Below are 15,684 nucleotides of genomic sequence, written 5' to 3'. Positions count from 1 at the left end.
TGTACATTTTCACCTTTTTTTCTTATTCTACTGAATATATGGTTAAGCATTTATACACAATTCAACGACACGCATAAAAATGATAATCACCTATAAAAATTATTAGTCAAGAATTTCGCAATCAAACAGTAAGATAATGTTTCATCCAATAACATGCATTATTCGCATCATAGCAAGTTCAATCATCACCTGTGGCCACTTTAAAAAGCACAAATCGGGGTAACAACCCACTCTTGAAGTGTTTCCATCTCTCGGCCATCTGTAGCCAATTCTATCATACACACACACACACAAAAAAAAGCAAACGAAGAAGACGACGGCATGCTCACAGAGCTCATCACAGAGCTACTGCGCTGGCGAAAACCACCCCTGTTAGACGGAGCCCACCATCCTATCCTGGCCAGAGGGTTGACAGCTTTAGAAAGATGAAAATGGAGCAGTGCAAATCTTCACAGGACAGGCAGTGGATCATGAGAGTCTGTTCCCAAAAGGAATAACCCCTAAAATTAGCATGAAACAATCCCAATTCTCCAAAACAGACCCCTGTTCCATTGCCTGTCCTGTTAAACACAAGGAAAATTGCTTGCTGAATGATGCTAGCACTTCTGCAAAAGTTTGAATCATGGTGTAGGAGAGCCGTTCTGCTTTAGGACTCCGACTTTTGGCCAGGATTGAGGACGACGGGCTCGCAAATCATTCGAGATCTTACCACGGGTGTCATGTAAACAAAATCTCTTGTTCTTTCTCAAATAGCTACCAGCAAATGGCGTTAGCTACCAGCGTTGCAATATCCATTGCAGAAACAATACTGTACACTGCATCACAAACTACAACATGGCCTCTCCTGACCCAGCTCCAGAAATACACTATATATTCTCCTCCGCAATATAAACTCCCCTGACACTACACGCTACCAATTATAAATTATCTCCTACCATCTACTTTTATAAAAAGAGGAAGAAGAAAAAGAAGAAGCATTCTGGTGGATTAATTCATTTTCTAAGAAGACGCCAAGTCAGCAGTACAGTGTGTTTTGCTGTTCTTGTGTCTGTACATAGAACTGGACACAATATGTTTGAGCTACTCTTCTAGAATTAATGTAAGAACATATACAAGGGATTTGATTAGTAAAACAACATAATCGTAAATTGTAAAAAATCATTTACGTCACACGTTACTACATGTCCTACTGCAGCCAGTGTTATACAGGGGTTAAAGTGACAGTTCACAGTTTGCCATTATTCATTCACACTCATGTTGTTGCGAAACCTTACACTGAACGTCAAAGGGGTCCAAAAGCAAGACGGTTGACTGTTTCGGCAAGTTTGAAACAACATAAGAGCAAACACATTTATTTTTGGGTGAACTATCGGGCTAAGAAATGCCTAGATTTTCAGAAACACATTGGATAAAAGGCAAAAATCACACTGTGGGGGCTATAAGTGCTCAGTTGTGAAATTTAAACTTGACCAAAACGAAGTTTATAGAGGACGGCCATTTAATTTTGAATCCATCTCCGGCCGCTCCTCTTCACATCCATAATGGGTAAAAACTCATTTAAAAACATGATAACACAATCAAAACTAATACGTTTAACATGAAAAGGGAATTAAAAAGTCAGATATGGAGAGAGCTGGTACTGCATCTTTCACAGAATTTTTTATACTGTTTCTCAATACATGAACATAAAACGGCGGTAAAATAAAGCAGGGAATATTTCATGCTGACTACGGTGATTTAAAAAAAAGCCTCTCTCACCCATCCAAAACTACAGCTATCAGGTAACCTGTTAGTCTTAATCTGATTATGACAGGCAATCAAACATGCAGCATTTTTAATCCTTTGCGACACCGGTTACATCAAAAAAAAGAAGAAGAAACAAAATGAATCCTTTAAAATTATGCATTATCATTCTTAACTAAAGGCAAGGCACATAATATGTTTTATAAAATATCGTGCAAAGTAGAAGAGGGATAAACGTCAAAACCAATGTAATACAAAGGTAAAATTCATCTGTGTCATTGGCTCTTTGCTCGAGGGGGTCTTGAAGGAGAAGTCAGGAGCATTTCGCTTCAGAGCTAATACTAAGATTATCTGCCATGCGCCCATGTCAGCGATATGGTGGTCGTCTGAGCTTAATTCTTGTGAGTTTTCTCTTGAAAGCACCATGCATTGTTATATATATATAATTCATATATAGAGATTTCCATACAATTTTCATATCAGCACCATTAAAACAAGTCATGTCTTATGTATTCTGGGTCAACTCAATAGAATGTGTATGCAAAGCCATTATAAAAGATTAGCCGAAGCAACCAGAGTTGTGTGTGGATATTATCAATATATATATTTTTGGAAATTGGCGTATGTGTTTGTGAAGGTACCTAGGAAAGCTCTGATATGTGTTGATTTCGTCATGTTCTGGTGGATTATAACGCAGTGGTGTGTGTGTGTTTTGTTCAGCCGTCTGCATTTTTCAGTGGCTAAGCGTTCGTCCATGCAGCTGAAAGAGGGGCTTGGGGGATTGCTAGGCTGTTTATCTCTCTGGGCATAAAATCAACCCCTCGAACTTATAAAACAACAACAACAACCAACCACAGTAGATGAAGCAAAAAAAAAATTCAAAATTCAAATTAAAGTTTTGCAATGTCTCAGGCACTTTTCATGGCTTCGTGATTTGGGTTCGGTAGCGTTGTAGATTAAGCCCTGATGTTATTTCATTAGTACAAATCAACACATCTCAGAGTGCAGAATAACCCATTTCTGAGGCAACCAGCCGGAGACGTGCTGGTCAAAGGCGTCCGCCTTCCAGTCAACTCTGGAACAGAGCATAATCACAGACTGACTTCCTTTTTATCTCACGTCAAACATCCAAATCATTGACATTCCTACGGATTAAAGTGTATAATCTGCTTCAAAATAAAAACAGTCATAGTTTCTCGCAATAGAAACGTGGGAGAAAAAAAAAAACTTTGTTTGTTTTTCTTCTTGAACTATGGGACTTGTATAAAAGTAATGACATAAACGTGGACACATTTACATAGAAAATGTCAGATCGTTCTGATCAGCGACTAAGAAAGCAACCCTCCTCATCTACCGAGTGATCAGAACATGACAAAAATAATCGACTCGCAGCATTTCATATGATTAGGCCAAACAGGAATTTGCAAAAGAGGAAAAAAGAATTTATAAATTCAAAGTAGTGCAATGCCTGTAATTTCCAATGGATTTCAACAAATTACAAATAGAGATAGAGAGAGAAAAAAAAAACTATCCTCTACACCCAATACTGTCTAAGTAATGACAGAACTATATTTCAACTCCCTTTGTCACTATGTGGAAAACTCCACGTATCTACATGAATCAAAAACCCTCTAAATCTGTGCATTCACAGAGATGAATAAGGGACTACCAATGTTTATGACACGCACAAACACACGGGCACGCACACGTGCACACACACTTACTGTACAGGGGAGTCCAGGGAATGAGGGGTTTTCATATTGCGAAGAGAGGAAGGTGCTAATTCACCCCCGCTTTTCCCTGGGTCGTCCTATGAAGGCTGTATTACAGCTCACACACACACCTCGTGTAGCCTTTAACAGTACAAGCCATTGCCTCGAAATAGGTGCGTTTACTTGTAAGTGTGTGTGTGTGCGCGTGTGTGTATAAACGCTAACTGTGATGTAGAATGTCACTGAGGTACCACTAAAATTCCTCCGATGTACAAAAAGCATGACGGGTGTCCACCAAAAAGTGGACTCCTTTAGAAACGGTGGAGAATGCAATTTCGCCTCTGAACCAAAGCAAGGACGCGGGTACATGATTGTCAATAAAAGTGGATGAAAAGTAGCCTTTTCGTTTTTGTTTTCCGAAATGTCGTGTGAGCGGAAGCATCAAACTTTTCCGTTTTTCCTTTTCCAAGTCGTGTTGCCTTACAAAAAAAGAAAAAGAAAAGAATCAAAACAGACCGTGCTCACCTCCAAACCTGTGGCGAAATGCTAGCGGAAAAACCCCTTCCTTGAGGTTTCTCTTCCCTGTTCGTTAAGAAAATAAAGGATACTTATTTTGCATATAGGAGGAAGCAGCACCTGTAGCAGAAGGAGGGGGTTGAGGAGAGGCATTCCAGGAGTCAGGATGGGCCTTTTTTTCCCAACATGTCCGTCAATGTACGCCATAGTTCGGGCTGCCCTCCCAGAATAAAAACAAACAAACATCCTCCTCTTCTGTCTCCTCTTCTATGGCCGTTTTCTCTCATGCTCTTCTCCATTTCTTCTCCAGTCTTTTCAAAAACAAGTGTATTGAAGCATCTTATACTGTCGTTATGCATATATAAATATGTGTGCACATATATCTATACACACATATTGTGTATATATATGTGTGCGTGTGTATATATACAAATACTGCATATATATCAGATTTTCCCTCTTGCATCTCGTTCACGACTTTTTTTTCCTCTTGTAAATTCCACAAAAATGATTTTTCAGATCCACGTCTGTGCCTCCTCGGGTTCGTCTCTTTGAGTGTGTGTGGTGATAATCAGTTCCCCAGATACCAGGACTGAAAGAGAGAGAAAGAGAGAATCAGAATCATTAAGACATCTGTACAAACAGGAGTAACACAATAGGAGGAGCGCTACGGGATATCCATCTAAATCAGATAAAAACTCATCTGAAGCCGACCGCAGTCTAGTCGACATGGATCCGTTTCCTCTAATCTGAATGCACAGGGTGATTTATATGGGTTTCTTACACTATGGTCGCTTTTGGCTTTTTTCCCCTACTTTATTTAATTTCTCTACTAACGACATCCAAGCATTCATCACAAGTGTACTGGCATTTTTCTGAAAACACCCACCACAATTACTGTGTGCCAATTAAGAGGCTGCATACTTTGGAGACTGAATGGGTCACTGTGGTGCTACAAATCCTGTCCCATTTTGAAGGCTACTTCAAAAGCAGTTTCAAAATGCATCCTTCGTTTTCCAAGCAATCCAGAATTAAACAGACATCCCAAGATCTATGGCAAGCAGATGACAATGGAATGTTTTAAAAAAAAAGTTACATATTTAAATGCAAGTACTGCATCAGTTTACTTGGATATCTAAAAATGCAAATGTTAACAATACTAACAAATAAAGCATTTTAACATATATTTAACTTATTTACGTGTATTTTTTTCAGGATTTTTATTTTGAATCAATTTGCAACAATTTCAAAAAACGTTTTTCACATTGTCATTATGGGCTATAGTGTTTAGAATTTTGAGGAAACAAATTAATTTGATCCATTTTGGAATAAGGCAGTAAAATAAAAAAGCACTATCAATACTTTCCAGATGCACTGCATATAGTTATGTAACATAATTTATACATAGGTTATGTTAAAATACAATATATAGTATTGTTTACAGTTTTGGGGAAAGTTACTTTGGAAAGTAGTTGAGTTACTCCCCAAAAAAGTAACTAGTTTACGTTACTTAGTTACTTTGAATGGGAAGTAATGCGTTACGTTACTTTTAAGTTAATTTGGTGTTACTTTTTCTGACCTGGCTGAGGCTTGATCTCTTTCAGAACTTGCATGGTTTTTAAATAGAGGATCTCTCAAATGAGCAGAACACTTTATAACCTTCATTTACCTTGAAAAACTTCAGAGATAGACCATCTTGAAAACTGTAAACACTAACAATGGTCCTAAAGTATTTGCTGTTTTACATTTTTAATTTTTATTGCTTCTGAGAATCCAAAAAGGTCAACATATTGATAAATAATGTTATGACGGATGATTTAAAATCAAGTTATGATTGAATTGCTTCTTGTTACAGTTAGGAAATAGTTTAACATCAAGCAGGAAATGTTCACGGACCATTGACATTACAACATTGAAATGTTCTATACATGCCATATTTACAGATTACTGAAAGTTTCAAGCAATGCGCTTCTTACTTTTGCAATTTTTGTCTTATTAAAAAGTAAAATCACTGTCCAGTCAAACAATCCTCTTTTCCTTTTCTTCCATGTTTTCAAAATAATGAGAATATTTCCATCGCAGAAATGTAAAACTCCGCTGTCTTCATTTCTGTCTGTTCCCGTATCTCTCGTTGCATGGGGGACTCAACCTAATTTTGTTGATTGATTTTAATTCAGCCATTTATTAGAGAGAATTAACTAAACTAAAAAACTTGCATTAAATCCTTTAAAAAGTCATTCAAATATTATTATTGAATTTTTTAAAAATAATGCTTTAGTCTACTTAGAAAAGTAATATTATTATTAAACTAATTTTTGCGTTTGTGTGTGTGTGTTTGTAAGAAATTATGAGAAAGTTTTTCAAATATATCACAATTATTAAGTGGTGTTTAACATCTTTAAATAATTGACTATATAACTAATAAGTAATAATAATGACCTTAGCAGTTATTTTAAAAACACTTTTTAAATACACAGATTAAGATCCCGTTTAATATCAGCATTAAGAATAAACATATTTTTGATAAGATGATACACAATAAAGTATTTTGTTTATGAGTAATGTTTACTCTTTTGGGGTCAGTAAGATTTGTTTTAGGAAACTAGTTTTCAGCAAAAGTGTGTTTAATTAAATAAAACTTTATTTCAACATTGGTGAATTTCATCATCGCAATAATTTTTACTGTTTTTCTAATTCTAAAAAAATCCTATTCATAAGCATACAAATAATTTAAAAGAACCCAATTTCATTACAATCAGGCCATTTCTGATAATGGGCAGCGAACACTTAGTTGAGGGCCAGAATTGAGGAATCTATTAAAACTAATACACTGTAAAAAGCTCTGAATGCCAGACAAAGAGAGGGGGAGAGAGAGAGAAAGAGAGAGAGAGAGCTTAGCAGGATCCCACCCAAACCATTTAAAAGCAAAACAGGACTTTGGCTTTCGTTCACAGACCGCTGAAGTCTTTTTAAAACTTGACAAGGTTTAAAAACAGAAAAAAGAGGGGTTCATGCCATAAGTTCCTGGCTCAATATTTTCCACTAAGGTTTAAGTAATTTCACAGCAGTCCAGCAGACGGCTTTAACTACCCTCTAATGTATTGATTTAATAATGCTAAAAAAGGAAAATTTGTTCCTACTCCCTGCTGAAAAGTTTGTATACATCAGATTGATGACTTGATTCTTGCACAGCACCAAACCACAGACTAACTGCTGCCCAAATCCACAATGCAATGGCCAGATATTAGCACACAGCCTTGAGAATCGGAGTTAAAATCCTTTGACACATTTCAGTATAAAAACAGCAGTGGCGCCAAGGAGTGCTGGCAGCTCTTGTTCATTGATCAAGGAGCAGTTTCACTATCTGGACCACATGCACGACCAGGTATCTAAAATTACATGCCACAATATTAAACTATAATCATACAGTGCATCAACATCTTTCAAGTCTTTGCTTAATGAAGTCGATTTGGACTTCTGGAGCCAAGGCATAGTTCAACCCAAAAGAACCAACACAAGTTCAGTAGCACTTGCTGAGGATGTGTATTAAATTAATAATGTTGTAAATCATGTTTAGTTTCTTGCACACTGATTGTTTTGCTTCATAAGGCCTTTATGTATTAGCAGGAGCCACATGTATTCATTTAGTTTTGCTGTTTGTTCTGCTGTTGACCTACACTTTATGATGCTGAAGCACAATGATTTCAGCTGTAAATCATCTATAATTTTTTACAGAAGAAAAAATTCACTTGCAGTGCATCTTAATTGGTCTGAAAAGAGTAAATTAACAGCAGTTAATTAATAAATATATCTATATACGCATACAGTTGAAGTCAGAATTATTAGCCCCCCTGTTTATTTTTTCCCCAATTTCTGATTAACGGAGAGAAGATTTTTCAAAACATTTTTAAACATAATAGTTTTAATAACTCATTTCTAATAACTGATTTATTTTATCTTTGCCATGATGAGAGTAAATAATATTTGACCCTTAAAAACAACCCTTACAGAAAACATTCTACAATTTTACATTTTCATTTTACATTTTCCTCATGGGGAACTCACTAATGACAAAATATAATGGTATTGCTATACTTGCGGGGACATCCAAGGTAGATACCAAAGTTTGTTTTTGTGAATTTTTAGAACACTTCATAGATGTAATATTCTTATACTTGTTATGGCTGTTATGGCCTAAAGAGCTTCCTAGCTCGTGAATCAGTAGATCATTTACATGCATTCATTACACGTAGGAACACTGAGGCTGTGTCCAAAATCACCTACCACTCAAGTAGGTATTACGTTTGAATATAAGAACTTTCATCATGACTGTTAGAAAAGGATGTTCTGTATAGTATGAATGGAATTGGGACATACTACATAATTGCAAAATACATGTTGTTATTTCCATTATTCTCTTCCTTAATTGGCCTCATGGGATAGTTTAGTATCTATTGGATGTGCGCTTTAGAATCTTGCTGGAAGTAGCAGGTTATTCGAGTACTATTTCTCAAATACTATGAATTCGCACTCCTACTACTTTGCTCACATACTGTTTTTCACATGCAAAACAGTATGGAAGTACGCGATTTGGGATGCAGGATGTCAGTTCATTGTGATTATTTCATGTTACTCTCTGTGTTTCCGTCAGGACTCTCAGTGGCTTTGTGCGTTGGACTTTTCCTGTGCTTTGATATCCAACTGAGACTTTCCAGTACTCATTCCTGTAGCGACTGTTGCATTTGAACTCTGTTTGTTTTGTTTTTGATCTGCACTTTTGCGATTGCTTCACAGATAAACTACACTTGCAGTTGGATTCTTTTGTTGATTCTTTTCCTTTCGCTCGGCGTGACAGAGTGTGACAAAACTGGAATTTATTTCACACCTTTTTAAAATGAATTTACATTTTTATAAAATCATTATATATAAATAATTTGATTAATGACTGTACTGCTGCTGGTACGTGAAACAATCAAAAATATTTCTAGATTGTTCTGTACCTGTCTATGTTAAATATAGACCCATATATTTAACCCCCACTAGGTTAAATATAAATAACAGCTTCTATTTAAATAAACCATATATTGTATTTTGCTATGTTCAGTGAGTTGGTTGACATGATTCATAATTAGCGCTTCAGAACTTAAGGGAACATGGTGAGCGTCAACTTTCTCTTTTCACAGTCCACTGCAAATATTTCAGCACTTTGAAAGAATTGAGAAATCCCTTAAAGTGTTTGACTCCCTAATCAGTGCGCTGTATGCTGAATAAGAAAGCTGATTGAGACGCACCCTTGATCACTTTGGCTTAATCTGAAAAGCTGATGGTTGAAGTCACAAAGTCAGGGTCTGTCAGATAACTACAAAACCACCAGTTCCCATTTTTGTTCAATTTCCCTTTACTAGAACTTCTGTGTTAAGCTGCTTTGACACAATCTACATTGTAAAAGAGCTATAGAAATAAAGATAAATTGAATTGACACCAATAGCAGGGAGGTATATTGTCTAACTCTCTCTAAAATAACACATTTAAGCTTTTAATACTGCATTTAAGCATTCATATACTGTATTTATTTGGAAATGTTGTAAAAATGACACTTCACTCCTGTAAATGTATCTTCAAATAGGCCTAAGCATTGACCTAAACATTTAGGAAATTGTAGGTTGTTCTCTAGTTTTAATTTCTTTGATATATACACATATATAATACACATGTAAACTCCAGAGCTCTGGATATCATCTTGGCTTTGCATTCAAGTGCCAATACGTCATTTTACTATACCAAAAATGTCTCTTGATGAGATGAATCTACAGTCCTTTTCCTCTAGAGAGGCAGATTTAATATATTTCCAGTGCATGTTATAGAAACTCGATCCTTTCTTTGGTTGGAAAATGTACCGCAGTAAATGCCCCTCTTCTTGGTTGTGATGTTTTTGCGATAATCTCTCGTCTCTCCTCAAAGACAGATGGCCTGCTTAGTATTTACACTTAAATATGATCAAAATATCTTATGTGAAAATGTCATGTGCAGCGTCTGCCCTTGTTATTCCTTTGATTGATGCGGTGAAGCCTGAGAGAAACAGGCCAAGTGCATGATCATTATCAGATCCATTTATCCAAATGTTGATACATGCAAACCAGTTCAAAGCCACTAGTGAAGCAGATGGTATATCAAGCAGATATTTGAGATTGCCCAAGCGGGCCATGAAATACCATACTGTTTGCTTTCTTTATAAATGTTTTCATTGGTCGGTTATCTTGGTGAGCTGAATCAGATCAAGCAAATTAAGGCTGATTAGTAAAACAATAAACACATCAGTTATGGAAGGATAATATGAATGAAGAAATGTAACATTTGTTGTTAATTTAATTGTTAATATTAGATAATGCATTAGCCATCACAAATTATAAATAAGAAGTATAATTTTACAGCATGTATAATGTTTTTTAACAAATACTCAAATATATTAATGTTGTGTTAGTAAATATTGAAAAAAAACATTTATTAAAATAATATTCTTACAATTTATTTTAATGTGTTGTTGTTATAGTACAACTATACTTTAACTACTGGTTACTGTTAATTAACTACATGCATTGTATAAAATTCAGATGGTATGATAACCTTGGATAAAAATATCACGGTTTCACAATGTTGTGATTGCTGCTCTAAAATATAATCTCTTTAAATGGGTAAAAAAACTGAAGCTGTTTTTCCCCTTTTTGAACACAATATATTTATAGTATTTTGGAGGAGTAAACATGTCAGGCTAAATAATTCAAATGAATCATTGACTTCTGTCTTCATTAGTTTCAAAAACACTGATTTATTTACTATTTTAAATGGCATCTTTGGATATCTGCAGAGGATACCAGTGTCCTAAAAAAATTTATAAAAAAAAAATCTTACACATTCCTTAGGCACAGTTTAGCAGACAATTTTAGTGATTTTAAAACCTTGACTCTTCCAAACCATGGTATACCTTGAAAGCGGTTATCATCCTATGCCTAGTATTTACTATATGGTTAGTGTTAGAATGTGGGTTAGATTTAAAATTAGTTAATTATGCATAATTAATTGTCATCACAATAGTAAGTTAATGAAACAAGCAAAACAAAGGCACCTTAAATAAAGTCTCACTAGTATTTTTCATTATTAGCATTATTAGTTTTTCTTTCATTTTTACATTTTTTTAAAATTAGTTTAGCCATTTTTATAAAATTTTCGGTCCCACTTTATATTAAGTGGCCTTAACTACTATGTACTTTTATCAGAAAATAAATACAATGTACTTACTGTGTTTATAATGTATTTGAGAACACTTGTGGTGCTCTTGAGTTGGGATAGAGGTTTTGTTATGGACAGGTTTGCTGGTATGGGTAGGTTTAAGGGTGGGTTAAGGTGTAAGGGATGGTCAACATTGTATTTACAAATGTAATTACAAAAGTTAATTACAGATGTAATTACATACTGGTATTTAATCAAGCATAAGTACACAGTAAATACATGTATTTACACAAGTACATTATAGTAAACTATTAATTCCTGTGTAAGTACATATTAGTTAAGGCCACAATATAAAGTGGGACCAAATTTTCTTTCTAAATAATACTATTTAGTAGTAGTACTATTACCGTTTAGTAGCCAGTAGTACATTTAATTTACTTTTCGCTCATTTACTTAGTGCTTCATCCTCAACTTTAATTTAATTAACATTTTTGTTTTGTTTATATTTTTCTAGCATACATCATTTTTTTTATATTTCAGCTTTTCAAATAACTGTCTTGTTAAAAAAAATCACATAACCAAATGATACAATAATATTTAAAAGAAAAAGATATTTGACGTAAGTTTCACAATTACATACAAGATTGTCAGTCCTGTGGTGTTAACTTTGATATGTTTGCCGATACTGTATGCTCCAATGTGGCTTTTTGCAGAGACATATTTATTCCATGCAGCCAGGTAAAGATTTACTCTGACAGCAAATCGTGGGTATCAAACTCAGTCAAATCCTGCATACAGAAAAATGAATTGTTTTTTAAACAAGGAGCCACTTCTGATTTGCATTTCTGATTCAAAAGAAACAAAGGCTGTCCTGGCTAAACAAAATTAGAAAACTAAATTAGAAAACAAGATTGCTACAAATAAGCTTGGTTCAGGCGGGGACTGTTTGAAAATCATAACAGGCCTCCACAATCCAAAGAGTAACAGCCTGATTAATTTAGCATGCTACAGCACTGATTTTGAGTTAGCCAATGGTCTTCACCAATTTTATAATAATTTTAATAATTAAGATTTCACCAGGGATATTGAGGAAATAAATAGTAAACTCACAGGTGGACAGCACTTTATTAACAAACAGATGTGCATAAGGCCTTCCTCTCAGTAAGAGTGAACAAGAGCAATGGACCAGAAAATATTTGTGGTCATGTCACACACTTAAAATCTGTGCAATGGAACTAAGCCCAATTTTTGAAAACATTTAAATAGATATCTAGAACAACAAGTACCCACAATTTGGAAGGATACTGTGGTATTCCCTGTTCCCAAATTTAACTCTCCCCAAATCTTTAATGAATTTAGACTCATAGCCTTAACATCAATTGTGAGGAAAGTTTTTAAAGCTTGTAAGGTCTGAAATATTGAGAAGAACCGAGTATGCACTTGATCTTATGCAGTTTGCCAATAGGCCCTATCTAAGAATAGAGCATGCCACAGTTACTTTGTCTAACCTATTTTGAAATAAAATTGTTCAATTGCCAGACTTTTGTTTGGCGACTTTTACACTGCTTTTAACATATTCAACCTCACATTTTATTTAGTAGACTGCTGGAAAAGTTTGACAATAACCTGGTAGACTGGATCCTTAACTTTTTAACCGAACACAAAGTGTTAGAGTGAATGTTTAGGTAACTCACTATGTGAGTTTTTTTTTTTGTGTATCACTGTTATGAAATGAGGACTCTTGACTGCAAACCAAATCTAATTTCGGGTATAAATAAAGTAACGTAACCTAACCTTTGTGTTAATTTGTGTAAGTAAAAAGTACATTGTTTTTGTTAGTTCACAAAACAATAATTGATGTTAACAAATACAGCTCTGTTTTTTAACCGGAACTCAAACCAGAGACCTTCTTGCTGTGAGGTGACAGCATTAACTACTGAGCCACCCCACGTATATTTTTTATTAGTAATTCGAATAGTAAATGTCACATATTTCACTGTGTAACGGCAGATGTAGTGAAAGTGCTCTGGTATTATTTCCTCATACAGGTTCAAGGTGTTTCTCCTTATTATTCACTACAGCACTGCTGAGGACACAGAGACCATCAGAGCCCAGGAAAACAGTGCTCAGGCGTTCACTCCAAACAAAATATTTAGTTCCCTATAAAAGCTCCAGGCTTTGTCTTGGTGACAGGTGGTTTAGGTTATAAAAATATAAAGCTGAGACGAGGGCGGCTTCACCGGCCAGCAAGGGGGACATATTAGACCACAAGGGCCTAACAAATGGCAGTCTCTGCCTTTAATTACACTGCTTCTGGAGGTGAGGCTGAAACACAAGCTTCTCCAAAAACAAAGATTGTTAGTAGCATGCGCTTTTCATCAGAGGAAAGAAAACAACACAAGTCCATTAAACTTTTGAGTTGGATACAAAGAGTGAGAGAGAGTGACAGAAAGAAAAAAAAGATATTAAAATGAGGCTTATAATTATTATAAATATATATTTATATAAAAATATTGCTTTGTGTAATAAAATACAGGCTGTTGTATTAGAGTAATTGATATTATATTACTAATAAATTAAGAAAAAAGGAAACTTGTTCTTTTTGTTAATATTATCTCAATTGCTGTTGAAATTTTGAACTAGATTTATTTAACTGTATTTAATTTTTTGTTTTATTAGTTTTGAAATAACACTGCTTAAATTACAATTTCAAGAGTTCACACTTGATCAGTTTTCATCGGTTCACAGCTGATGATTGATATTAAAGTGTGTTTGACATGCTGTCCCGGCAGAGAGCCCTGAGCTCAGAAGAACCTTGAGCCCGGGGCTCCCTCCCATTTCATCGGCAGTCTGAGCACCGGTATGTCCTGAGAGCTCCCCCGAATTCGTTCACTCAGCCTATTCCTTGATTATAAAGGGTTGCCATGGCGGAATGAACCACTAACTATACTAGAATATGGTTATGAGGTTAAAGCCCAGTGCTAACACACTCATATACTGTCTCAATTTGGTTTATTCAATTCACTTATACTGCATGTCTTTGGACACTGGAGCACCTGGCGAAAAGTCAGGTGAGCATGGGAAGAACAGCTAAACTCCACAAAGAAACGTCAACTAGCAACGACCAGGACTCGAACTAGTGAACATCTTGCTATGAGGCAACAGTGCTAGCCACTGAGCTGCTGTGCTGCCCTGTTCTAGATTAGTCTTGGAAGGAGGAGGAGGAGTAGGGGTAGATAGGAGGGTTCTTCAATGCGGAGATGCCTAAGGTAAGGAAACTGGTTATTTATGTACGTTTGGATTCGCCTGATTGGTACACCATATGATAGCTAGTGCAGGACCAGCCGTGGTCAATCATAAGCACTTGATCCTCTCGAAATTAGTTTATAAATAAACATCACTTAAGTTACTGTTTACTTCCATAATGTCTATTAGTCCTTAATTTTTTTCTGTTCACATTTTTCTAATAGTTTTAATTTTAAAATAGCTTTAACGAATGACTTTCGTCTCATTTTAAAAATGTAAACCTGTAAAAAAAATTTAAAACAACAACTTCAAAATATATATGGATATAAATAAAATATTGTTTTCAGAAAACTACACAGCTATTTTAAATTTGAATATTATAAATACAGATTGTAATTTAAACCTACAGGGACAAACTGATAGAGTGAAATTACTCTTTATATAAAAAACAACAACAACACTATGACAATCCATATAACCCCAAATCTCAAAATACTCAAAAAATAAAAAGATGCATGAAAAAAAAAAAAAAAATATATATATATATATATATATATATATATATTTTTTTTTTTTTTTGAGTCCTGCAGGAACTTGCTATAAATAGTGAAAAATATTTTCGATAGTCATCTTAATTAGTTCTGGCCCATGAAAAAAAAAAAAAAAAATCCAACAGCTATAAACTTTTTTTTTTGTCAGTGGAAGAAAAATCTAACTGTTTGTACAGTTAGTGATTCTCTGTGCAGTGCCGTGTTATTGGTCAATGTGACTGGTCTGCAGTGGACTCTTCTTGCTTCACTCCCTCAAGCACAGCTCTTCCCACAATGACATCATGTCTGGTTTCCTCTATAGCAGCCAGACAGACCTGGACGTGAGCATCCCAAAAACTCTTCACCTCTCCTGCTCTGAGCTCATGATACTCTCTCCGGGACACAGACACGCGTTCCCCCGCTGACAGACACAAAACTTCAACAGAAAAACAACAGATACTGGAGAAGCTGCACTGTTGTGTCTGTTTGTCAGCTGGAGGTTTTCAGAAAGGACATCATACACACACACACACACACACACACACACACACACACACACACACACACACACACACACACACACACACACACACACACACTAGTCACTCCTCTGTCTGTCTCTCTCTCAGTCAAGTGCATTTAGTGTTTTATGGAGCTGAAAACACTGCAATGCAGCAGAGGCGTATGGACCATTCACCTCCAGAGCTGAG

General features: G+C 35.4%; 2 protein-coding genes across 32 annotated transcripts in view; both read right to left on the bottom strand.

Annotated features, from left to right (window-relative positions):
* The window catches only part of si:ch73-196i15.3, a 239,069-nt gene that overhangs the window by 82,267 nt on the left and 141,118 nt on the right, over nt 1-15,684 (bottom strand). The window lies entirely within an intron of this gene.
* Nucleotides 1,321-15,684, bottom strand: part of nfic (nuclear factor I/C) — a 225,336-nt gene continuing 210,972 nt past the window's right edge. For all 31 annotated transcript variants that reach the window (XM_073910272.1, XM_073910278.1, XM_073910273.1 and 28 more), the window contains one exon: nt 1,321-4,563. In XM_073910272.1, coding sequence (XP_073766373.1) covers nt 4,543-4,563 — 21 coding nt within the window. In that variant the 3' untranslated portion in view covers nt 1,321-4,542. The remainder of the gene's footprint in view (nt 4,564-15,684) is intronic.

This window comes from Danio rerio, chromosome 8 (assembly GCF_049306965.1).
Source record: "Danio rerio strain Tuebingen ecotype United States chromosome 8, GRCz12tu, whole genome shotgun sequence".
Taxonomy (NCBI): domain Eukaryota; kingdom Metazoa; phylum Chordata; class Actinopteri; order Cypriniformes; family Danionidae; genus Danio; species Danio rerio.
The sequence above is the reverse complement of the archived record's forward strand: the minus strand, read 5'-3'. Positions and strand labels throughout refer to the sequence as shown.